At 37.3% G+C, this 26,979-nt stretch overlaps 1 protein-coding gene across 2 annotated transcripts; it reads right to left on the bottom strand.

Annotated features, from left to right (window-relative positions):
- Positions 1-141: 141 nt before the first annotated feature.
- Positions 142-26,979, bottom strand: WASHC5 (WASH complex subunit 5). Of its 2 annotated transcripts, none has more exons than XM_030446460.1 (29): positions 26,834-26,979; positions 25,312-25,607; positions 22,957-23,102; positions 21,912-21,996; positions 21,545-21,645; positions 20,457-20,649; positions 19,099-19,251; positions 16,677-16,790; positions 15,411-15,582; positions 14,389-14,516; positions 13,387-13,516; positions 11,884-11,996; positions 11,113-11,279; positions 10,406-10,481; positions 9,589-9,699; positions 9,330-9,470; positions 7,844-7,924; positions 7,072-7,173; positions 6,254-6,433; positions 5,473-5,597; positions 4,990-5,152; positions 4,167-4,269; positions 3,993-4,072; positions 2,962-3,065; positions 2,360-2,489; positions 2,152-2,248; positions 1,592-1,745; positions 1,232-1,319; positions 142-563 (listed from the first exon to the last, which is right to left on the bottom strand). In XM_030446460.1, the coding sequence occupies exons 2-29, from the start codon at positions 25,495-25,497 to the stop codon at positions 507-509; spliced, it is 3,480 nt and encodes a 1,159-aa protein (XP_030302320.1). In that variant the 5' UTR covers positions 25,498-25,607; positions 26,834-26,979; the 3' UTR covers positions 142-506. The 2 variants fall into 2 exon arrangements, with proteins under 2 accessions (XP_030302320.1, XP_030302319.1); XM_030446459.1 differs by lacking the exon at positions 26,834-26,979 and adding an exon at positions 26,542-26,785.

Consider the following 26,979-nt stretch of genomic DNA (forward strand, 5'->3'; position numbering starts at 1 on the left):
AATTACTTTTCTGTTGTCTAAGAAAATCAGCATTTTTTAGTACACAGGTAGACACTAAACCTTTTTTCAATTGTATATTCACGCTCTCAGTAATGGTTCTTTAAACAGGAAAACTGACACTTTGGAATCATCTTTCCGGGCAAACTATCCAACACCTTTATTTCCAATTTCATTGTCCATTTGTGGTATAAAAAGTCAGACCTCCACAAACAGTTCTTCAGAACAAAAACCTAAATGATTTGTACATAAACAATTACATACAGCATTTATAATGTGCAGTACAAAATGTACACAGTTTGGATGAGATACAAACTGTGTATCATGCCAAGACTTAAACAAGTGTTAATTATATAGACAAGTGCTGATGGTTACATTTCACAGAGACAGTTGTAGATACTGCCTCAAAGCACAGAAAAGATGCGGTTCTGACAAGCAGTATTTGTCTCATCTTCGGGCCCCAGCTCTCCATTTGGGGTTTTGGGTAAAGACTTGGTCCTTCTCCATATTCATAGAACAGTTCTGAATTCATCAAAAATGAAGCTAGGCACATGTGCTTCAACAACCTGAGGTGAACAGGAAGGCACAGTTAGGTGCTTTCTTCATTTTGCATTCACATGCTCTATTCATTCACTGACAAGCACTTTTCATCTATGAATCAACCACACAACACTATTTACCACCCAGGCTTTAGGATGAGCACTCTGGTGTGTTTTTATTGCTTAATTCTGCAACATGTCAGAACTTCTATTTTAGTTCTTCCCCAAAGTGAATGTACACACACTCTTTGAAGATTAAATGAAACAGACTCTTCTTAAATCCACTCAGAGTTGAAATATTTTCTGTACTTTTTATCCCCCGTTTTCTCAAAAATAATCTTCTGTTAGGATGCTACAACCAGATTAAGAACAGTTACACAGTACAGAAGCAATACAATTTGTAGTTAGTACAGGGTAAAAGAATTCACTATGACCCATTCCTATCAGGTAACAGATTTTTCATCTGTGTTTCTTTTTGGCAGACTTTTACAGAACATCTGGAAGGGGCCAATACTGCTTTCTGGACAAGCTGAACAAGTCCATTGTTTAGGATATTCACTTACAAATGATGCTGTGAGTAAATACCTGGCATCAAACTGATAGTATGTAACTACAACATAAACTAAAATTTGGCTCCTCTGAACCGAGCAGGGGAGTCCTGGGCCACATATGGGAGACACAGAATTCTCTCTTACCTTTCTTGGTAACTTTGTGTAGCGAATGTAATCCTCCAGGAACATGAGGGCAGCTACTACATCAGCAGGCATTTCTGGTATCCTCTGGCTAAAATTAAACAATCATGAAGATCATATTCTTACTAGCTAATCAGTTATTTGGGTAAAATTACACGAAAATTCCAGCCTTCAAATAACTGTTTCCACTACGCACCAGGTGATTCCATTACAAAAAGAAACAGTATTTTAATCTCTAATTAAATATATTGTCATGTCAATATGTCAATGTTCTGCTAAGAAACATACTAAAAAAGCAGTGATAATCCCACAGAACCCCCCTTCACAGAGGTGACACTTGGGTAAAAGGTAAAACATGGATACCTGGTGCATTGTTCCATCGTTGAACGAATGAACTGACCGATCAGAGCCAGAAATTGTTCTGTGTATCTGGAGTGGAATTGTTTCAGCAGGGTAAGGAGTCCCAGCACCAGAGGCAGCCAGTCAATTTGATCACCTGCCCGCTTGCACACCATCCCTACATGGAAAAATAAAGCCCAAACCAGCATGTTTATAAAACAGGACATACTCTTCATAGTAGAGGCAAACTTACCTGATACAGTCTAATGAGGTTTTTTGCTGTGTCTCCCCTTCTGCTTGCTCACACATAAAAGAACCAAAACTAATTTAACAACTGCATTTCTTCCATAGCAAATGGCTTAATGTTATTAACAAAGACAATGGATGGATGGAATGAGAAAATCAAGAATTTGGATTCTGTTTCCTACTTCGTTGTATTTGACTTCAGTATTGTAACAAACCTGCCTGGACATGATGGATTACAGTCTGAAACAGCATTTTCTATACAGATAATTTTACTATCTTCTCTACAGATAATTTCACACGGGTTTTCATTCGCTGTAGACAAACAACTTATACAATACCTAAATTTCTGTTGTACTGCAGTTTTGGAAACTGGGAAATGAGGAACAGGAAATTGACAGTGGGAAAATATGGCAGACGTTTTGTTGTTATGTAGATCTGAGGGGGGAAAGAAAAGAGGAACAAAGTTATTCCACATATTTGTTTTTTTTTCTCAGTTAATAAAACAGAGAAGTCAAACTGTACCAAGCACAGGGATGTAAGCCTGACCTTATTTAGTGGATTGTGAATGCCAGCTGCTTCCAGATAAGCTGTGATTTCATACAAAAGAGTGTTGTCTTCTTTAGGATAAGGCAGTGATGGGTTCTGATAATGGGCTTCAATGTCAGCTAGTATTGCTCTAAAAGGAATATAAATTGATTATATTAAATATTTATTTAAGCTATCTCCAAATAAACCCAATACAATGCCCACAATGACCCAATACAATGTCTTATTACTTTTAAAAATTCAAAGACACAAAACCTGTAAATGGTTATACATAAGAGTAAACCACCTTTTCTGGAGTATGTTTTCATAAATATCATATTTATTTTAAAATCAGCACCACACAGCTTTACTGTTCATTCTTCCCATCCAAATATTACTTCAAATCCAAGTATAACCAAATGAAAATGGAAGCTGCACTGTCCATTAGCATGTTCTTACATACTACTTGCCAAGTTATTTATTTTTAATGTTTCTGTTGGATCTAAATTTAAATATTCATCAACAAAAACCTGAATCCAATGAAACTCCTTATTTTGCTATAGTTCAGATTAGTTTTACATCACAGTGCTACATGAAGCTCTTCAGCGCATTTTGCTTCTTACTTATTGAGATTTTCCAAAGCAGCAGCCAAATGCTTGGAGTCAAACCTGCAGGAATAGTTTAATTCATTGGTAATCTGTCGTCTTAAAATCTGCATCTGACCAACCTGTTGAAACAAACAAACAAATAAACAAAAAAATAAACAAAAAGAGTGTTAGGCTGAAAAGTCAACCTCAGGAAAAACTTACTCAGTAACAATTTAAACAGATTGCATAAAGTCCTTATTACACCTAAGAGCCTTTGTAGGGCTGCCCAAAGCAGAGACATTCATAGTGGTTGGAGCTACCTCCTCATTTTGGTAACTGAGCACTGACTGTGACTGCCTGCAGCCAGAACGGGCAGACCCAGCTGTGTGATGCAGTCCTGGCTCTCAGGATTTACACACTGCTCAGGGTAACAAATACAGACAGTGTGAAAAGGGCACTAAAAAGGTTGCAGGTATAAAATGTGTTTGCTCATTTTTCATTGGTAAGTAAAAAAGTCTGTACTCATTTCCCCACCTCTCCCTAGACCTTAGGGTCAGCAATGGCAGGGATAGAAGGGGCTGGTTTAACTCAACCTTCCCCTGACCTTTTCTCTTCAGTACAATAAACACTCACAGTATTCTAAACCTGGGGTACAAAGTATAATTACAAGAGATCTTCTTGTTTAAATTTTGGCCCATTAGGCTGCCCTCTGTGTGAACAGGGCAAGTTCAAGAAATGCTTCTGCTCCAAACTTTAGCCTTAAGTACTGTGGGCAGTCTCAGAGGTCCTGATAGAGAGCACCAGCTCAGTCTCCCCAGGTCAGATCTCTATTGCCAGACTATGTTTTTGCCTAACTATTACATATGGATCTCAGCATTAAGCACTCTGTAGCGTGAGCTGTCCCCACAAAGCAAGCTCAGCAGCTCTCACAAACCCAGGCCTGCTTCACTTCTGACATTACACAATTCCAGGTTGGCACAAGACAACACTGTAAAATAAGTAGATTAAAGTATATAACCGAAGAGCCTAGAGTGAATTCTGACTACAACTAAGTCACATAACCCTACCTTCATTATGGAGTCTAAATATGCTGTCCAGATCTTCTGAGTTTTTCCAATTGCTGCAGAATAAACCTTGTTTGAATTTGCTGAGAAAAGAAGAGCGAGGCATTAAAAAAAGAACAAGACAAGAAATAAATGCAAGTGCTCAAAGACAATAGGTTTCTTCCAGCAAGTACTTACCTATAATTCCTTTGAGAGGACTGACAGCATTCATAAGTGCTTTTAAAGTATCCTGTACTGTCCTGTCACGCAATATATTTTTCTGAAACATACTGAGGAAATTCTGAATAAAAGGAAGAAATAAGTAAGTAAAATCCTCACACATTTACTCCACGGTTTATCTTGGTGGTACAACAGCCATACTTTTTGACAGCAGGGAAAGAATATTTCCACAGATGATGAGAAATTCTGTAGCTAGACTGTGCTTTTCTGAGTTACACTGATTAGTGCTAGGACAATTAGAAGACCCCCTTCACTGATACCTAATACTCATTGTAGACAACCATTAATTCAATTTTTCAGGAAGAACTTATTTTCCCTTACAATCTTTAAGCAGGCTAGGCCTGGATTGATCTCAGAAACCCCTCACCCCCAGCTTGATTTCACCTAGAGATATTAGGGGAAAAAAACATTCCATAGAACTGGCAACTTATTTATATCATAGTAGACCCAAACCATCTAATTCTTTGTGGATATCTAGACAGAAAACTAGAAGCTGACCTGAGATTATTGAGTATACACAAAGTATCCACCTTCAAGAAGCATTCCTTACAAACCACTGTTTAATGTAAGACATAACCCTGTATTACACATTCATTCAAGAGGACCAACCTTTATAATAATTTCTTTAACTGGAATTTTCACCTTTGGGTTTGAGCACAGGTTCTTCAAACACTTTTCATTGCAATTTACCATTTCAAAAATGAACCATTCTCTTATCTCACGAGGAGTTATTAAACAATAAAATCATCCTGACCTTGGGAAAACAATGTTGAAAAATTACCTGCAGCTCCTTTACGATCATGAAACACAGCAACCTGTCCAAACCATTGAGACCAAAGGTACCCAAAGTATCTTGGATCTCTGAGAAAAGGCGACTGTTGGTTACTTCCTGATGAGTTTTGATATCATACCAGGTGTTCATTTGGTCAACGTAACACGTGATTCTGAGGAAAAATTAAACAAATACCTACTTCAGAATGAGCTGCAGACAGTTCCTGTGATAACTGCAGAATTGAGTTATCTTACTCAGGCAGAGACTGCAAAGACTCTCTAAGTATTTCAGGTGATGTCTAGTTACTCCTCACAGCAAGGGTTCAGTCACCCTTCCCTGGTTTCTCTCTTCCACTTATGTTTGGTTTTAGATAAAGATGGTGATATGACAGCTAAGGAAAATCTATTTGTTGTATATTTTATTTGTCTATGGTGGGACTGGATCAATGCAATGCATGGCACTGTGATGCAGTTTGTGACACACAGCACTTACTTTGGGTCTGTGATCCGCAGGATTTCTCTACAAAGCCGACCAATAAATGTTACAGATTCATCCACAGGTGTGAATTTTGGTATAGGAATATGAGTAGACTGGTATATGCTCTGCCAGTCTTGAATCTGCAAAATAAATTGTAATTTGCAGGGTTGCCATTGGCATTTTCTTAATTAGCTTACAAATTTTATTCCTTAAATTTAAGTTAAAAACAGTGCACTGTAAAACAATATTGTTAATTACATATAGCAGGACACTACAAAACCCAGAATAAGCAAAAGGGAACCCCAAATCTTATGACAAAGAGCAAGTAGAAGATAAGGATGGGGGTCAAGAGAACTACCTACAATCCTGGTGAGAATTTTATCTGCTCCTTTCTGCAGTAAGATTAACAACATTTAGTTAGCTAAAATGAAGAACTATTCAGCCCACCACTTGTGAAACATCATGAAAAGAGATGGCAACCACTGAAATCTTTCCAAGTTTGCATTCTCATCTCTAACAATAGATACAGAGGGGACTACCATTGTGATTCAGTACTTTCTGGTTTCTTTGACAAAGAGGGGAAGGATATTGTTCAGTTGAAGGACATATTAAAATATTCAGTTTGAAGTACTTTGCTCTCCTTACACAGTTGTGGAAATGCTTGTGGAAAGCTTGTGAAGTCACAACAGTATGGCCTGTGCACCACGGGGTACATATATTCCATCATAAACAAGTTTAACATCCAAATTTAAAAACATTTGTCAACTTTTTACTCATTCTTGTTTTTGACTAGCACCTTTGTTCTTAAGAAGTTATTGCACTCCTGTTCCACGTTGTAGTTAATAATACGAGACACCTCCTCTTGCCAAATTTTTAAACCATATATGTTGACATAGTCCTGGATATATTCAAATGATCGATGGAACCCATCCATTGTAGCTGCCATGTCTTTCAGTTTGGGCATCAGTTCACTTGGCTAGAGATGAAAAAAAGGAAAAGATTAAAAAAAACAGTGAATTATTAGAATACAAAGAAAACATGTAAGGCTTTTAAATGCTTTTTACTATGCTCCAGGAAGAACTGAAAAGCACTAAGAAATTTATCAAAGGTTGTTTGATATCTTAAGTAATTCTTCTTCCTAAGTATTTTTTTCCTCCTGCTTTTAATGTTTGTTTTAGGCTTCCATGGTACTATTGATTGATCTGGAAGATTCAAGAATCTGGACAGGATCAAAACAAGGAGTCACACTCTTTAGTCTATAATTGCCTTTTTATGTTTACCTGGCTTTCACATATCATTTGTTGTCATCAGTTCTCCCACACAAAGACAGAACTGTGAACTCAGAGCTGACAAGACACTTGATGATAGAGTAAAAACATGTTTCTGAATTATGTGTAATCTTAACAGTTTATAAACCCATTTAAAATGTCAAATAAGGCTTCAAAACATCCTTCAGAAAGTTAAAAAAGTGCACATTTTTTACAAAAAGAAAATCACCAGAAAAGTAAAGATTCTTTTCTAGAAGGTAGCCTACTAAGAGGTCTCAGCAAACCCAGACACATTAAAAATACACAAAAAAGATACATAAAAAATAAAAGTCAAGCAGTTACACACCTTGGCCCTAGGATTAAAGTTGAGTCCCCTGTGAAGCGCTAGAGCCACTCGTTTTACTAACTCCTTCCTTATTCCATCCTCTAGCAATTGTTTTGGATCCACCTATGTAGAAGAGACATATTGTTTTTCTTAAAGTCAGAAAAGTATAAAAACAAAACAAAACAAAAAGATTTCTTTTGTACCAAGAAAGATACTAAGTACTTATGATATAATAGAAAGGCAATGCTAACAACTGCATTTTCCCACCAGTGCTTGTTTAAAGAATAAATATTTAAATACATCCACCAGATATAAGGGAATCATTTAAGTTGAATGGCAAAGATTTGTAGATCCTATATTCAACTTTTGTTAATGATCCACTGAGAATGCAGTACAATTACAAAAAGCAAGGATGCATCAAGAATGCCTGCTCCTGAAGTCTTAAAAGAAGTATCTTAACATAGGAAGAAAAGTCTTTGCCAATGGAAGAAAAAGCTCTTTGGAAAAGCTTGCAGTCATTTTTCCAGTAGAAATAAATAACAATTGAGAGGGTGAATTTAGGTTGATGAATCAATGTACAATGAGAACTGTGGGTTCTCAACAACCTTAAACAATTCAGTTCTTTTCTGGATGCCAAGTTAGGGATCTTTGTTTGAAAATTTACGTGCAAACTTATTTTTCCTACTTCTCTTTTTATCTTTCATAAAGGTTTTGCCTTGTGTGCTGAAATACCTGTGCTAAAGTACTAATTGCCAGCATATGACTTTTTCTTACTGGAATAATGGGACATTACCTTGATGATTCCAACTAAAGTAGTTTTCATCATGAGGATTCCTTCAGTGAAGATTGAAATTGCATGAGTTAGCTTGGCAACCTTTAATAGAAAAAGGAAGTATAATTCATTGAAGTGATTCAGTATGTTGAAATAGTTACTCCAAAAATAAATATCCTTCCCAGTGGCAGCTTCCTATTTCAGATTAAAGTAATTTGCACTGATACACTTTCAATTATACATCTTATTCTAGACTTAGTTGTAGTACAGTAATAATCTTTCTTCTCATTAGATCAATGTAGATCTGTTACTTGTAGGAAAGAACAGGTACCCCTCAGAGGCTTTACAGAGACTATGAGAGGAAAGACCTTGCCAGCTGCATCATGTGTGCACAAAATTTCATGGACTACATGCTAAGATGGTACTTTGACCAGGCCAAGGACACAGCTCAAAGTAGTTATTCCATAATAAAGCTCACTGCCAGCAATGAGTCTACTTCAGTGTCTCCTCTGATATAATACAGTAGCACATTCGTTTTGTTCTAAATTATTAATTGAGCATCCTTATGCTCAGAGTTCACACAAATCAGTCCTTGCTTTTAAGACACTTATAATAGACTCAGAATGTGTTTACAATTCCACAGAAATCGTAAGTGAAAAGCTTTTGTCTGATACAAGTTCTTTTTCCTCTACTTCCTCATAATAAAAGAAGTATTATTGAATACTGACTCCTCCTCCTGCCTTCCCACCCCCACACAAAATAAATGGACTTTACAGAGTTCAGTGTGGGAGTCTAAACCTTGGGTCCAGGTTTGAACTTAAGCTGAACCAGAGAACACAGTGTGTATTAGCATAAAACACTTAAAAAGTGAACACTTTGGCAAAATCCCCTGGAAATAGCTGGCATTTTAACAGATAGCTGGAGAGCTAAAAGATGTTATTTGAGGGAAAGAGCTACTGGTCTACTCAGGTTTTTTCTCTGTATCTTTCTCTATTAAAACCAAGTAGTTTTAATGTTTGCTCACATTTTCAAACTGATAGTGCAGAAAAAAACCCCACAGATAAAAAGCCAGTAATAGTAGCTTTATCTAACCAAATTCTGTCTTCCTCTTTGAGGACATCAAAAAGCTTAACCCTGCTGGATTATTCAGTCTTTAACCTTCTCCTGGGTGGAGGGCTTCATTTCAGACTTAGCTTTTTAGAGTTTTTTACCCCTTCCATCTAAATAAATTAAAAAATCTTTACACTCATAAATATATTTAGTTTTTCTGTCCTTTTCTACAGCATCAAATTTTTAAGCTTTTACAAGCAGAAAAGCAAATGTTACTCAATTATCTTCATGAAATTTAAGATATAATCATGATAACACATAGTGAATTTTAATTCTTACTTGGTCACCAAATCCAACTTCACTGTTAATGTGTAACTCTGTGGAGCTGTACCTATTTAAGCTGAGGCTGAAGTTTGTCACCTCTAGGGTGTTTTTTTCAGAATTATATTTACAGCACCTCATATCGTGGTCCAAGCTGAGCATAATCTCGTATCTTGTCCTTATCAAGGCGAGTAGGCACTTCAATAATATCATGAGTCTGAAGCTTTATAATTTTGAGAAGAGATGTAAACATGCTTTCTGGAATTATCTGTAGGACCTTCGTAAACAAGAGAAGAAACAAACGCAGTCAGTATTTTCTCATTAAAAACAATAATTCTTTTATTAAGGAAAAAGTAATTAGAGAGCAAGACAATTAAGTCTCTTCAAATGCCTACCTTTCTAACATAGGAAACCAATTCACCAGAATAATACTGTGATACACTGAGGAGATCAGGACTGTTTGCTTGATTGATACGGAGAAGTGGCAAGTCAAGAGCTGAAGCAAGCTAAAAATAAAGTTAACATTTTAAACTTCACATCTTTCTTTCTAAAATAAATTCCATGCTTGAACTCTCTTGCTCAGGCTCTTAACCTGTAACTCAGAACACTCAATTCTTCCTGAAGAGCAGTGCTGAAACACAAGGTTTGTCAACAGAAAAAACCCCAAAATTGTTACAAGTCAAAAAAGGTCAACCATTCATAATGATAATATTCCCCTTTTCATTGTTTTTTTTTTTAATATCTAGTTGAGTGAGGCATTTTTCTTGTTATAATTTTACACTCCCTCACATATTATTTCCTGTTCTTATTTCTACAGACAAGATTTTCAACTGATGACAGATCATCATGACAGAGCAAAGGCACAGCCAACATAACCCTGTAATGCCTTCAGGCTCCCCAGATGCACACACAGAGGATCCCACCTACACACCAATGTCCTGTACAAATAACTGTAACAGGTAGACCTGTCTGATGAGACTTGCCTAACAGCAGCAATATGACAAAGTTATATAAAAACATGTGTAACTTGGGGTTTATTTTCTTTAAAACTGAAGTTGAGTTACTTTGATACAGTCTAAAAAATGTGGCTATAGAAAATGTTGGTAAAAGAAAGTTTTGACTCTTTTGTGACTTTGCAACCTCAAGGGTTATTTAACAAATGCTTCTGCTGACCTGATGTGTTCAAAAACATTCACTGCTGTTCATACTTACCTTTAGAAAAGTGGCTCTGAGTTTAGTTACCATAGATGGACTGACTCTTATGCTTTCCTGCATAATGGATGTAAAGCTGGGGTAAGAAACAAAAAAAAAAAATCAATCAACTTCTTCCCCTGAAATTCTTATGTTCAAGTCTTAAATCATATGTCACTAGCACCAGTGTAATCTAAAAATGGCACAGAAGATCACTAAAGATTGTCACTGAAGGATGACTTCAGTCTGAAGATCTATGGGCTGGACAAAAACCAAAGATAAGGAGTAGGTGGGAAAAAAGAAGAGGGCATCAGGGAGTGTTAAAAGCCAAGGCTGAAGCAGCACCTTAGCAGAAATACACTATGAAAAAGGGCTCTCTAATATTTGTTTTTACTTATTTGCTTCTTGGTTGTAACAGGAACTCCAGTATTTTGGAGAACCCTTGACTAGTCTAAAGGCTGATGAGAGAAGTTTGACAAAACTGTCATGGATAGAATAGGGCAGACAGTAAAAGGTTACAGTATCACTTAACCTGCAGCTAACAAGGATGGCTGTTAATATTTACTCAGGTTAATGAGAGCTAAATACTCTCAGCAACTCATAGAACAAAGCTCCAAGACCATTTTTAAATTGGAAAGTTTATGGTATCAATTGTATTTATTCATGTTATTGCCCACAAGTTTCACCATTTATGAGAGACATGGTAGAAGAAGCTCCTGCTAAGATACCTGTCAATCAATTGCCAAGCATAAGAAAGATCCCCAACTATCTGCATGGTGATCAGGACCTCTTCTTTAATGTTGATAGTTCGGATCATGTGATGGAGAAATTTGCGGGTGTCAGCCAGAAACTGGCAAACTTGCAGGTTACTTTCCAGCTGGTGAAACTCTTGGACCTATATTTAAAAAACAAATAAACAAAAAAACCAACCCCATGAAAAACTCCCTTTTTTTCTGTTCATCTTTGAGGACAGCAAGACAAACAGAATCAGTAAAATAACATATTGTCTTCAGGATGTTATTACAGTAAGAAAATTAATAAATCCTGGCTTACTTTAGAGCATGTTAAATAATAAACTACCCAAGGAGGTGTCCTGTGAAACACCATACTGAGTACTCTTTTATATCCTGGGAGTAGAAGAAATGTACATATAACATGGATATTTTTACACTGACTTTCATGTTAGCTCTAGCTTAAAATTAATTTATTTTCAAGATTTCTACTAAAGCTAGTAACGTTGCCAAATAATGCTTAATGCTAAATTAATTTGACAAAATTTACTAATCCTCTAATGCAGGTGGCATTGTTTTTCATACTATATTCCTTATCTTATAATCACAAGATCTGCTGTGATTATAAGTCCTGCTGATTGCAGACAAATAACAATTGTTAAAATACAGATCTGTGTTGTAACTCACCTATCAGAAGTCAGTGCATGTGTATCAAATGCTATTTTTCAAAAGGATGAGATAATTTTTCTCAAAATTTATTTGCCTTACCTCCTCCAGTGCCTGTATTAGCTGCACAGTCTTTCTGCCTGCTGCAGTGGAATCATCGTAATTGAGAGACATAATTTGCTTGGAGATTTCTCTGAACCAAGCTTGAAGATTTTCTATGTAAGAACAAGAAAAAAAATCAATCAAACCATTGCATGTATGATAAGCAGCAAAGACACAGGGAACTTGCTAGATAAAAGAAAAAAAATTAAATGCCTGTAAGAGTAAGATGAAGACATTTGAAACCTCCTACATTTCTAGTTTAACATGTAGACTTGTGAAGAAGCAAATCATAGAATCATAGAATAGTTTGGGTTGGGAAGATGACCTAAGTCCAACCCCTCTGCATGGGCAGGGACACCTCCCATAGACCAGGCTGCTCAAAGCCCCATCCAACCTGGCCTTGAACACTTCCAGAGAGGGGTCATTCACAGCTTCTCTGGGTAACCTGTGCCAGTATCTCATCACCCTTGTAGTGAAGCATTTCCTCCTAATAACTAACCTAAATCTCCCCTCTTCCAGTTTAAAATCATTACTTCTTGTCCTATCACTACATGTCCTGGTAAGAGTCCTTTCCCAGCTTTTTGGAGGCCTAGGAAAGTTTCCTGAATACTCACCTAAGTTTCCTGTAAAACATTAAAAAAACCAACAACTACCAACACAAATGGGCATTACAAAATCTACAGGAAGATGACAAAGCCCTCTAAAGTACAAATTTGTGGTTTATGAATGGATTTACAGTGATAATTGCCTTGACAGTGCAATTTCTATCCTTTAGCTACAAGTGTGCTGAAAAAAAAGATAAAGGGAAATATTTCAGTAAAGTTATTGTGCTTTCAAGCAGAATCAGGTGAGAAAATTGCTTGTATTCCAAGTTCTGTTGTTTTGGAATGGTCACAAGTGTTGCCCTTACAGTGTCACTTTATGCAGTGCTCCTGATCATATGATAGTGTGATTTATAATTCTTGCTCTAACACCAGTTTAATAATGTGTTATTAACATTTCAAAAAACAAGCAAAAAAATTGGAAGGAAATACGGGTTCTATCTCAGTCCTTGGACAACCTGGAGAATCATTTATCAGTACAGAAGAGAGGTAAAAGAACAATTGAAAACAGAAGAGAAATTCAAGTTAGAACTAGGGAAAGAATGTAAGGAGAGGTTAAAACATCTCCATATGTAATGATCTTTTGAGTTCCTTTTTACACAGAACACTGTAACACGAACTCCCATTATTCAGGGAAAAGTGAATTGGAATTTCAGCCTTACCTGGCATAACTAAATAACATTACAAAAATAATTTTTCAGAGTAGGGCCATCTAAATATGACATATATGGAATATTTGCAGAAAACCCAAACAAGACAGTATGTAAGAGATCTCTGTGCAGCTGATAAGACACGAAAATTTTTACATCAGTATTAACCTCATGTATTTTCTTTTGGTATCATCTTAGAAATAAAACCCATAAAATTACTCTCCCCCCCCAGTTTGTTCTTCAATAATTACCATTTTTCTCCACTCTAGTAAGAGGTTTAACACCTGAGAATACGTCAGCAAGTTCAGTCATCCTTTCAGATCCCTCCTTTTTATAGTTTTCCCATTTTGTTTGTTTTTCTGACAGCATCTGCTTGAACATCTATTGAAAAAGGAATCACTGGGTTTACAAAACTGTAAAGAATGCATACTACGGTAGATTAAATAAATTACTGAAAATATATGGAACTTAGTGTTTACTACTTAACCTCAAAATCCTGCCAGAGTTTTAAATACAAAATTAAAACCAATAAAAACATTAACAAACACAGCTGGTGTGATGGACATATAGTAATAGAAATGAAATGACTGTAAAAAAAAAAAAAAGTAGGATACAGATATTGTTGATTTTTAGTCATAAAAATCCAGTTACTTTTTTAGCCTAGATCCTAAAAGACACTGGTCTAATGTTGACATAATTTCAGTAGTCATCTCAGCCTATGCAGAGAAATCCAATTCAAAAAAGCATGTATGTGATGTTAAGCATACTCTTACATATTTTGTCAGGTTAGTACCAGAGCACTAATGCAGAATCATTTAGAAATAGCAGAACTTCATACATAGGTGTAAGAGTTTTCTTAGCAGCCTATCCTCAGCATACACAGGCTCTCATCTCTGCTTAAAAAAGCCTGAAAAAGATGAATATGGTAGGATAAAACCTTAAGCAGCTTTCTCCACAAATTTTTATTACACTTGTTATTATGACCTTCATGCAAAATTCTGAGTAATTATAAAGATGTTGGGTAAGAATGAAAGTTGCCAATTACTAAGGAAACTGCAAAAGTCACTTCCAAGCAATATCAGTTTGTAATTTTCTATTAAAAAGTCATGATTACCTATAATCAAATAATATATTTTTATGGAAGGGGAATGTGTGTGCAGTAAATGTACTATTACTATTCAAGTCTTAATTTCTGTTCTGCCATTCAGGGCATTCAGGGCACAATGCTGAAGAAGGAGGCAGCACATCATTACCTCTTTCAAAATGAATTCAAATTGAGCTGTATCCAGAAGAAGCCGGAAAAGGATCCTGGGATTGTACCTTGAGTCTGTGAGAATTTGATCCTTTATCTGGCGGAGACGTTTGTTATTTGGATCACATGCTGAAAATGGAAAGGTAACATCATCTTTCCACCATTACAGAATTTGACCAACCTTGTCTTTGACCAACCTTTGCAGACTTTTTTAATAATTTGAAAGCAAAACCACTTTGCTCTGATATGGAAGTCCCCATTTTCTCTCCACTTATATGGGTCTCACCACACCTGTACAATTCTTCCTTAGAGCAGAAAATAATGTTTCAGTGGTGCTTCAACTGTCTTAGAAATCTTCTGCTGGCTTCTGCAAACTTAGCGTGAATTTAGTACTCCTAACTGAGAACCCCTGGAGATCAACATTTCAAAAATCATTACAAAAACACCTGGGGGTGTAACAGAAGCACTCTCATATACCAAGAAACCCCAAAGACAGCACAAGTATGAAACCAAGACAATATCTAAATAGGTACATTTAGAGACTCAAATTTATGTCAGAGACATTGTTGAACTGAAATTCAACTGGAACTGTTGAATAGAGTAAAATCCTTGGTTTTAAACTATTAATTACTAAGATCTTAAAAACCTGGCTACTTCTTTTCCTTTCACATTAGACAAAACTCTCAGAATGATGCTTTAGGTGATAAGACAGAAAAAGAAAGTTCCCAGACTTATTCTGCAGTGTTATTCAACAGGGTCATGACTTCTTGTACTCCTTTTTGTATCTGTGTCTAGCTTTTTGTCTTATTTCCATAAGAATTATGGAAATGAATGTGTGCTGTTTCCACCAAAGACTTTAGGAGACAGCTAGCAAAACAATAGCTCAAACATTCACTGGAAACCATCAATGAAACCCTGCTGACTTCAACATCAGCACACACTGAACTTCCCCCAGGGCATGACATGAAGCACTGCTACGGAAGGACTGTCAGCTCTGTATTAAAAGTCAGCATGAAATCTTACCTGTGTCTGCAGTGTGAAGCATCAGCCAGCGGATGGTGACGTTGCAGTCTCGCAGGCAATTCAGCAGCTTGGGAATGTTGTCCAGCACCAGCTCTTCCCTTAGGCAGCCCTCCTTGAGGAACTGATGCACCTGAGTGTGCACTCTCTCAGTGACTGCAGCGTGTCTGCTTGCCTTGGAATACACAAAGCTTGCATCAATGTAAACCTTGCAACCAATGGAATACAAGTGCAATGTGACTGTGGCTTCATTAAAAGGGCATAGAGAAACAAAAGGTGCTACAAATCATCATCACTAGCAGACAATATAATACACTACACAACTGCATCACAAAGGATTTACACATTTTCACAAATTTTAAAGCAAAGAACCTACACAGGAAGCACAATGTTTCAAAACCAGACTTGTGTCTTAAATTCAGGCGTGTATTCTCTAGAAATCATTCCTCAAAAATGATACTAAGATTTTATTGCCTAATGAGAAAGAAAAACAGCAAAAATCTACTCCACAATGAATTGTTATGAATTAAATGTCATCTCTACTTAGGGAACTTCTTCCCTAAAGACTGAGGAAAAATGTCTGCTCAAATTCCCTAGGTTTACTAGACAATATAAAGTAAGGTTCTCATAATTATACACTTCTGTGCATTCTTTCCTGACCACTGTGGTCAGATTCTAAGGAGGTATTTAGCTACCATTAATCCAGCAAAATGCCCAAATTACTAACCTGCTGCACACAAACTGATCATTATGACTCACTGGTTTTAGTTATGGAAAAAATTATTTCCCACAAAACCAACTAACTGCATTGTATCATGCAGCCTTACAGCATCATTCTTTGAAATTAAATGCTTTTTCCAGTCTATTAGTATTCATTAATTAGACAGGCCTCATTTAAAACAGTGAGTGTTTTCAATGTCAGCATAAATGTGTAACTTCTAAAACTATGAAAGACCAAACACCACAGTCACCTTAGAAACATCCTGATACTGGACAACACAGTGATGAGTGCTGGCATCTATGCAATTTTTGCCTTAAACTTTTGATACTGAAAGAGGAACTGAAATAAACAATGCTGTGAAGACCAGATTTTGAAACTTTGAAGTGTTTTCAATACAAAGTTATGTCCTCAAAGTATTGTACTTGAACACAATACAAATAATTGTACTCAAGAGAAAATGATCCAGACATTATTAATGTCATATAAAATACCTGAGATTCCCACAAAATTGGAATCTTGCTAAAAATAACTAGCTCTGGCTTAGGTACCTGTTCTTTGATGTTTGAAAGATCCAGTGTGTAGTTGAGGGCAGTTTTAGCAGCTTTATAGGGCTCCCAAGCTTCTGCTAAATTTACTGTGATTCCCATGTAAATGCTAATGACCTAAGATGGAAGCAGAAAAAAAAGAAGCTCCATTTATGTTTTTAGTATTAACATATACTTTTCATTTAGCAATATGAGTAGAATACAATATGTTGTAAGTATGAATATGAGATAACTGGTTTTTTTTTTTGGTAGCTGTACTCTATACATTCACCAGCTCTGAAAACAAGCTGACAGTTTCAGTCACTATGAACAACCCTTAGCTTTTATTTTTCCACCAATTAACTTATGATTTCTTTTTCATTTTAATGATGCTATGTAGGAGACTGACAAATCAACTAGTAAAATTCCTGTGACAGAGGAAAAAAAAAAAAAATCTGAGTTAATTCTACACTTAGGATGCCCAAAGGCCAAAACTGAACCATAACACATCTTCTGTGATGAATACAAACAGAAGGAAACTGATTATTATGATTTTTAAGGAACAGAGGAACCAATTTTAGAACCCCAGCCCAAATTTGAATGACAAGTGTCTGTAAGAGAACTGAAAAACGGAATCCTTGGATTGTTGATGGATTAAGGACTTAGAGAGATGTGGCATTATGAGCTTTGTCACACTATTGCTACAATATTCCTCCATCCAGAACTGGTTACATCTAGGATGACTCTCAGTCTTTGAGCTCTTCTGACAGTGTCAAAAGTAAGCCAGTGAAGGCAAACAGGTCTGCTGCTAGAAGGATCCCTCTCATAGTGCAGAAATAAAGGTCACTACTTCCTTGCAGCTGTCAGTTCCTTAAAAAGCTGTGCTTTATCTGCTAACAAGGATCTGAAACCAGCCTAAGAGTCAAGTCTTCTGATTGTGCAGCTAACTGATCCATTTCTGATCACAACAAGGTAGATGTTGTCTTAAAAGAAGTTTTTACTATGAAGTCAAATGAGGAAAAATGCTAGCATAATTAAAAACAAAAACAAACCCCCACCCCCAGTGTTCTCATCTGTAAAATACGCTTGCAGTTTTTAAGAAAATAGTGAGTTTTAGTGCCTAGTAAAAGATCCAGTGATTACAGTTTCTTTTCTCCTCTGTTCACTGTTTCACTAACAGTAGAGAAGAATACAATTTGAAACTAACAAAGAAATACAAATCAACCTTTGGCTACCTCAGGTACCTGCAGACTATACTGTTACAAGCCAGCCTGTTTCAGGAGCATTTTTTGCAGACAAGGGCTTTAGAATGAAAATCCTAAACCTCAGCACTGAGACACATAGCAAGTCCATTTTGATCACTACATCTGGTAAGGTCTATAGAATTGCCCAGAGTGACAGGTTTTGCTTCTAAGTTATTTGCATGAAGGTATGGAATGAATCCTCAAATAAGTTTTGAAACAACATCAGTTATTTGTCGGAGAGCAAGAGTCCTATACAGAAAAGCCTTAACAAGCTGGTGGGATTCATCAGCAGAGATCACAAGTTTAGTAACAATAAATATGAAGCCCTGCACCTGGGACAAAACCAAGCCCTTGCAACAGCACAGTCTGGGAACTGACTACCTAACAATTCTGCATAAAAAGGCCTGAGTGTCCTGGTGGACAAATTGAACGTTAAACAGACCTACAGCCTTACAACAACAGACTAACCATACACTATGCTGTGTCAGCTACACTGTAGCCAACACACTGAGGGAAGTGATTGGAGTAATGCATTCAGATTTGGGCTCCTCAGTAAGACACAAACAAACTGGAATGAATCAATAAAGACATTTATGTGACCCACTATGTAAGCAGAGGCTACAGGAGCTCAGTTTGCTTAAACTGGAGGAAAGAAGACTGAGGGATCTGAATGCAAACTTCCACCATCTAAAGGAAGTTATAAGAAAGACATTCAGACTCATCTCAGGCACACAGGGAAATAAAAAGAGGTGGTAAGTCACAAGCTGCAACCGAGTGATGAAGCACAGCCAGAGGTGCCCATAGAATGTAGATCTTATTTTTAGGTTTTTACAGAACAGTTGGACAAGGCCCAAGCAACCTTATTTAACTTTGAAAAAAAGGCTGGATTAGAAGATTCCTGTGTAACTTTCCAGCCTACACTTTTTCTATGATTCCCTTCATCATTATGGTGTCAGTGGTTGGTACAAGCTTTTCAGACAATAACTGGTACTTTGAAAAGACAGCTTTCCACATTATTCCAGAAGGTCTGAGTCAGATCACTTAATTCTGAACAAAGTAAACAGAAGAACCTTTCCCTAGAGAAGAATCTGTCCTAATTTTAGGACATCATTATTTTCTATAATGCACACTGCAAAACGAAGGTAAATTGTTCCTATAACATTAAATCCAGGGAAAAGTTTTAAAAATGAATTCTCTTTTACCCAGTTATCTGGAAAGTATTTATCTACTATCTCTCTCATTTTTGCTTGTTGAGTGTGAAGAGTAGAAGGGTCAAAGTACAGTATCACATAGAGCATGGCAGCCTGAGTAGCCAAGGCGGTGCTGCGGTGTTCTGGTAATGGATATGCAGAAACCTAGGAAAAGGGAAAAAACCAAAACATATTCAGTTTGAATTGAGCTGACCCTGCTTTTTGCATTACATTTGGAATGAGTACATAGGTCATTATCACCCATTGTATAGAAACATGAATGTTGCTCATTATCAACTCTAAGCACTACAAAATAAAAAAATAATCAAACTGTAATATTATTCTAATGCAAACCAATAAAAGTGTCATATAAAAAGGAGGAAAAGTAACTGCGATACACAATATTAGCTGATTTATGGAAGATTCCTAGGTTAAGTACTCTACAAGAGAATAGTCTCATAAACATCTCAGTTTCCTATCAAAGATATAGACTATGTCATAAAATGGGCTCTTCACAACTTACCAACTTCTCTTTTTTTTTTTTTTTGTTTCTGGAACCTTGCAGATCCTAAAAAATCCAATCTGAAAAGGTATTTTTCCTCTTTGAAAGGTTAATGTCTATCCACAGTATTAAAGTCCCATCAATAAGGTCCCTATTTTAAATTACTACTCCCGCCTAAAGACTTGTTTCTTTCTTACAATCAATTCATTAATCTACAAATGCTCTTTTTCTGGCATCTGTGAACTGCTTCAGTTTTCCAGGATTCTCTAAGTGTACCAGTAGTTACAGAAGTCAGATTGCTTCTCTGTGCTAAAGATTGAGGCCTGCTCAAACGCAAATGCTTTGCTGGAGATCTCTCAAAGGAGTTATATTGCAAGAGACTGTAAATACAGTAACCATATTTTTGTTTTATTATTAAAATTGCCATAATTAAAAAACGTGATATACCTGTTCCTTTTTAAACACGTTGCATTTTAAGGAATGGTGAATCTCTTTGCAGTAACTAAAAGAACAGGAATCTCTGAAGGAATCAAGTTATTAAGAGTGGTCAATCATATACTATTTAAAGACTTAAATAAAAAAGATGTTTCTTTTTTTTTACTGTGAGTGGCCAAGCACTGCAGCAGTTTGCCCACAGAGGTTCAGCAGTCTGCACCTCTGTAGATACTCAAAACCCAACTGGAAATGGTCCTGGGCAATCTGCTACAGCTGACCCTCCTGGGGGCTGGAATATGTGATCTCAAGAGATCCCTTCCAACCTCCATGACTCTCTGACTTATCTTTTTCTGTTCTTCACGAATGAGTAACTAACCTGAGGAACCATTTTATTTTAATTTTCAGATCCTTGTCCTATCTCACAGTAACTCACCTGGTTGTAAATGTCATCTGACCGCAAGCGGCCGATAACCATGCTAATGAAGGTTTCACTTATGGGCACCCTGCTGAAGTAACTCTCAGGGTAGTTGGGAGGTCTTTTGGCTCCAGGCTGACTCGAGTACCCAGTGCTTCGAAGCAATTTACAGATATCATCTAAATTGGAATCAGCAGAAGAACGGGCTGCACTGTATTACAAAAGAAAGGAACAAAAATTGAGCTGTGTAGCATAACAATTTCCTTTTCTCTCACCCTGTAACCATGCCTTTTCTCCAAGAAAATGAACAGATACTAAGGTCTGGATGATTTTTTGTCTGTTTACTCCATGAATATAATGCTCACTGTACTACAAGAGGACACTGAAAAATGTCTATACCAGAATCCCAGATAGGCACACAAAGCACAAATAGAAAAACAACCTTTATTCAGGAACATTAATAAAAGCAGCTTTAATTTTTTTTTTCTTCTTCCCTTCTACATTCTAGTCAAGGAATCCTCTCCCACTACGTACTAAGAGGCATAAACATAGTCAAAGCAGCATAGAAAGAGGACAGCACCTTTTTTTTATATGTGTGAAAGCATTTGAACTGACACCTTTCAAGACTCTTAACTGTCACAGAACGGTGCTCTCAACCTACCCTGGAAACTCATTCCTGATTTGACTAATCAAGCACTGCGACTGCAAGACGTGTGACTTGCAACATGTTTTTCATATGGATACTCATGACTCTTCACCCAGATTTGCTTGCACATTTGGGAATCTATGGTAGTTTCTTAGCTGACACTTGAAGCATTAAAGCTTTAGCTGAGAGTTTCTTTGTAAGGGGATTTCAAATTTCTGTTGTGACAGCAGGAAAAGATCTGTTGCTTTGGTTTTGCAGCTACACCTGCAAACACAGCTAAAGCAAGGAGTTCTACTGCCGTTCAGAGAACTCTCCTGAACTATCAGTCTTTGTATACAGGCAGTCAATCAAAATAGTTCCAGTATTTCCATTTATCTTAACTCAATAACCTAGTTACATGAATATATGGCATGTTACATCCTTTCAGCCTTGAGTGTTTCTGCATAACAATATACATTACCTGTATCTGTAGTAGGAAACCAACATTCTTTCTCTGACTTCTCCTTCAATCTTCTGGTCAATGACCAGTAGCATAACTCCATATAAATAGAGTGCTTCACACTGTTTGGTAAAATAAAGAATAAATGAAAAAATAAACACAATTCTGTAGTAACATTTAAAGACAAACATATATATTGGCAAACTAACCCAATATCAACTACATGGTCCACACAAAATGAAAAAAGAGCAAGCTGTAATTTTGGTCTTTGTCCTCCCTAAAGTGACTCATAGCACTTCCATGAATTTGGCAAACTTAAATTTTTGTCTAGTTTGACAGTAAATTAATTGGTACATTTTCTACTATAATGAAGCTGTTCAATACTCACTAGAAGCTGTCTTCCATCTTCATTAAGGAGGACAGTTTCTAATGTTTGCTGAATGTAAATTCCTTCATTGAGGTCATCTAAATACCTAGGGATCATAAAAAAGAGCAGTCATTGACTATTTTACTCTTGAATCACATGCCCTCAGAACTCAAATGGCCTATTTTCTCTGCAAGTCAGACACATCAAAATATTTTCCTAATACAACCAGCATGGGCCTTTTCAGATAAAGATGCTCTACTATGAAACAAGAGTTAGAGTCAACCAGTTGGCAAAAACCTCCTGCCATACCCTGAGGGTGTATGTGAAAGACACTAGAGGGTACTCATTAACTTGCAGCTCTTTAACTTACATCCTCTTTATCTTCTCATGCATGGTAACAGCCTGAGAGTACTGAGAAAGCAAGGAATAGGGTATGTTCAACTCAATTAACAGAAGATTTCTTCCTTTTAAAGGATTTTCCAGTAACACTAATTACTAGTAAGTAATGTTAAGCATTTAAACTTTTTATTAATAATTTCATATAGATCAGTAACAAAAACAATTCTTACACTTAAGATTCTCTGGAACTTTTTCTTAGAGTATTGGTTTTTACAACCAACATTAGCAAACTTGAGACTATGGCAACTCCATTGAAAAATTCAGATCAGGAAAATAATGCCAATGAAAATTAAAGAAAAAAACCTCTTTTCTGATACTCTGTTTTGCAAGACCACAGAAAAACTTAGTTCAACAATATGAAGTCTGTTTTATTAAAAAGATAAATCTTCAATACAACCTCCAAGATAAAAAAGAAACTAGCTCTATAATAGTTGAGGAGAGGAGGTAGAGAGGTTAAACTTTTTAAAGTTATAAACTAAGCTGGTAAGAAACAGTAGGAGTAGAAGTGTTCACTTCAACAATTCAGGTTTCCAGATGCACATCAATGTGCTTCAACAGTGAGAATATTTGGCCTCCAAGGAAAAAGCTTCTCATTAAGACTAAAGAGAACTCTAGTCTGTAAAAAAATCCATGATTTGATACCACACCTGTGATTTTGATACCATACCTGTTTAAATCTACAATGTACTTATGCACACTCTGAAATGCTAGATAAAATCTTGTCAAAATTTCAATATTGTTTTCACGAAATTCTTCATCTAAATCCAGTAACTCAGGTTTGGCTTCCAGTTTGCCTTCACATGTCTCAGGCCCCTAAGATAAAAAATTCATCTTTAGAGGCAATATTTGACTTTCACCCCTATTTAACTTCAGAACACACAGGACATAACATCCAAAACTGTATGCACAACACCAGAATTTACATTTCTTATTAGAACAAGGATCTGTAACTTTCCAAGCTGCTTTATGATTCAGCACCAACTCCATAAAGAGGAGTTTTACATGTTACAGTCTCCACTGATTTTAAATAGGATTTATCCTAAGTAACTAACTAATGAGAATCTTTAATACTTTGGGTAAAGCCCCAATACACGTGATGCCACTGTTTGCTTTTTGTAGTGCTATCTCCCTATATGAGTTTTGTGCTTTACACACTTGATCCAATTGACTTTTCACGTAAAAATCATCATTTTGGGGCCTCGGAAAGCTTAGTATCTTCTCATATGTTTAAACTGCTGGAAAGTATTAGACCTGTTTTATTTTTAAAGACACTGGATCGATCACCAGTCTCCCAAATGAATGCAGAAACTATGTCATGAACAGCCGTGGAGGAAAAGGGTTGGGATGAAGAGCCTGACTTCCTTAAAGTAACAGCAGAAACTTTACTAACCGTTTGCCACTAACATTTTTCAAAACCACCACTTGTTCTTACCATCATCATTTAAATGAAAATATTGTTAATGTTTAAGTGAAAATATTAACTTTTAATTGAAAGCACTGTTATTGTTGTTGTACAGTCCACCTACTGATGAGATCACAGCTTAAGGTCAACATGAACTCCATAAAAATAGCTTAAAATATAGTTAATATCAATCATAATACCCATCTGACAACTTTTTTTGTGGTTTAAGAATTTTCTGCTTCTCTTTTTGTGAAAATACCTAAATAAAATAAAGTATAAACCAAGCCCCAAAATGCACATTGAGTTCAAATGCAAAAAGTAAACAGCCTAAATTTTCAAAAACTCAAATCTCTAATCATTAGGTAATTCTAAGAATCATGAATACAGGAATAACGCATTCCCAGTGAAAATAGCTGTAAATTCACTAATCTCTGCTTTGTAAGTGTATCTTTATGGATTTTTTGGTGATTACTAAGAAAAACAGCAGCATTGCTGTGGTTCCTTAACATTTAACAATCTTAGAGTTCCAAGGGTTATTGTATTTCTGCTTTTAAATGTTCATGTCATTTGTATAAAAAACAGACTCATAACAAGCACTTAGGTCCAAAAATATCTGAGAAATAATTTCTGCTCAGGTTTTTCAGTGTTCAAGGCTCACAGTCAGTGTTTGAAATTTACCACTATTATTAAAAAAAAAATAAAATTATCCCCCCCTTTGCTTTACTATTAACACTTCTTGTATTGTTCAATCCAGATAAAGACAGTGTCTGCAGTTCTTTCTTAAACCTGATGAAGAATAACAGAGGGAAATAGGTGCTGCAAGAAGCTTAATTTTATAAAGAAAAGAAGGGCTTTCCATATAGACTACCCTTTGATTTTATTCAGCACATGTGACAAGTCCAGTGAATGAACAATCACAGTACTGTCAAACAGGGAAGCAGAAAGCAGTTTTCATAGATGCAAAGAATAAGCTACAGATAACCAAAGGAAGATGGGCATACTGCCCACCGTACTGCTCCAAAATAAAACAAGCAACTGCACAGGCTCAGAACCTGCTGGTAAATCTATGATTTCACGTTCCTGGAGGAAATAACAGCAACAACAACCACGCCCACAACCTCAGTATCCAATACTCAAGTTTTATACAACCAGTATCCATTAAGGCTTACTGTCCAGATGACTTATCAAATGTTCTGATGGATTTCTCTGCTCATGAATATGCTTAAAAAACGTTACCTTACCCTCATCTTGCCCTAATAATCTCAGTGCCATATACTTATATTCTGCCTAGAGGCCTAAGCACAGAGTCTTCCTTAGACTATTTCTGCTCACTGGAATGAGTCAGATAAGACTGAACATGATCATAAGTATATAAAATACAAGATAACCTAGAAGTAGAATGTTAGCATGCAAGCATATCCTAACTGCTAGCTCAATGTGGTGAATTTTTGGTAAAAACTAAGCAAGTAAGAAGTCATGATACTCAATTCTGAAGAATGCTAGTGATAACCACAATGCTCAGAAATGGCTATTTCATGACCTGAAGCACCCTTATGCAGTGCTTTAAGAAAAGCTTTCTTAAAGCAATGCTTTAAGAAATTTAAGAATAAAAGGATTTACCTTAAAATAACTGAAATCAAATATGATATCCCCGTACTTCTGCTGATCAGCCTTGTCTTTTAGCCTGAAAACACCAGGAATAAATTCAGACAGTCTCAGAAGTTCTGCAATGATGGCATTTCCACAGGAGACAATTCGAAGAATTGCCTGACCACAGAGATTATTTTCAGCTAGAAAATCAACCATTGTGGAGCTGGATGTGACAGCAGCAGATGTCCTGCAGTTGGGTTCTGATCATTGGTCTTTAGGTTTCTTGAAGAATGACAGATGAGAAAACTATCTGCGCCATTAATAACCTGCAAAAACAAACCCATCACATTCAGGGTGGTTCATATTAATATTTCTGATAGTTTTATCTAAGTGGATTCTTAAACATACTATCAACTATTTCAGTTTATAAACCCAAATTATCCAGTTTTGAAGGATGAGAGAATGGCATCAAATACATCTCCAGCACATATACAGTGTTTGACTGTCACTGTGTGTGACCAGGCAAGGAAAGCATTACCTTGGGTAACAGAGAAGTTGAAAAGAACTGCTGATGAATGAAATGATGACAAATACTGAAGCAATTGAGGCCATGCAAGGAGATGGCATCAAGGAAAGAAAAAACATGTTACAAGATATAAAAGCCTTAAAAAATACAACCAAAGCACCAAAGCGACTGTAATACGCTTTAGCAACAAGGAAAGCTTTCCCAGCTATTTGAAATGTGCTCTGTTCTTTTTTTTTTTTTTTTTTTTTTTTTAATTGATGAAGGGTTTTATTCCATGCTGTGGTTGCATTTCCTGGCCACAGTTTTATTTATTGCTATGTTTCCTGCAAGACACAGAGCGCAGCACTCCTAAAAATAAGCTCTAGCGTTCAGAAACATTTGTGGGCAGTTTGGCTTTTCACCAATAACCTTCCAAACCAATGAGATAAATTTGAGATAACAGTACCTCTTCTGCCCCACAATGAGAACCAGGAGGTGCAGGGTTGGCTCCTTCGCAGACCCCATCCGGACTGAGCTCTAAGCCTCCCCATGCCCTCCCTGTCACGGACCCTCCCAGCCGTCCCGCTCGCTCCCGCCAACGCCCTCATGGTCTGAACCCGCCTCGGCTCAACCTCCTCGGAGCAGCGGCGACGGCCTCGATCCCGATCCCACTCCCACCGCCCCCCGCTCCCGCCGCTTCTCCGCCCGCACCCAGCGGCCTCCCCGCCAGTGCCACCCCCCGCGGCGGTGCTCACCCTCCCCCGCTGCCGGTGCGGCGAGTGGCGGCAGCCCGCAGGAGGGAGCTCCGCTCCGCCAGCGCCCGCGGGCAAGGCCGGCGGCCGCCCGAGGGGAGCTGGGGCGGCAGGTGAGGCGCAAGCAGCAGCACGGAGAGAGGGAAGGAGGGAAAGAAGGAGGGGGCGGCCCGGGCCTCCCCATCACATGACGGCGCCGACCCGTGGAGAGGCGCCGGCTGATGAGGCGGTTCCGCTGGCAGCCGGGCCCGCCTTCCTCCGCTGCTGCAGCTGAGAGGGTCGGTTTGGGGGTTACCTTCGGGCCAGGACCCCTTTGGGTATCGGCAGCTGAGACGAGGTGAGCAGCAGCCGGTGGTGAGGGGGAAGCCGCCTTCGCTGCCCCTTGGCGGGGTGAGGGCAGCGCTCTCCCGGCCGAGGGAGCGGGGAGAGGCGGGCGGGGAT

This window comes from Calypte anna, chromosome 2 (assembly GCF_003957555.1).
Source record: "Calypte anna isolate BGI_N300 chromosome 2, bCalAnn1_v1.p, whole genome shotgun sequence".
In the NCBI taxonomy this organism is placed as follows: domain Eukaryota; kingdom Metazoa; phylum Chordata; class Aves; order Apodiformes; family Trochilidae; genus Calypte; species Calypte anna.

Excerpts from the sequence above, each read along its gene's own strand:
- WASHC5 (XM_030446460.1), bottom strand. The coding sequence starts at position 25,497 with ATGGTTGATTTTCTAGCTGAAAATAATCTCTGTGGTCAGGCAATTCTT. Across the intron at positions 10,482-11,112 it reads GCTTGGCAATTGATTGACAG|CTTTACATCCATTATGCAGG; the intron begins GTATCTTAGCAG and ends TTCTTACCCCAG. Across the intron at positions 4,270-4,989 it reads TGATCGTAAAGGAGCTGCAG|AATTTCCTCAGTATGTTTCA; the intron begins GTAATTTTTCAA and ends CCTTTTATTCAG.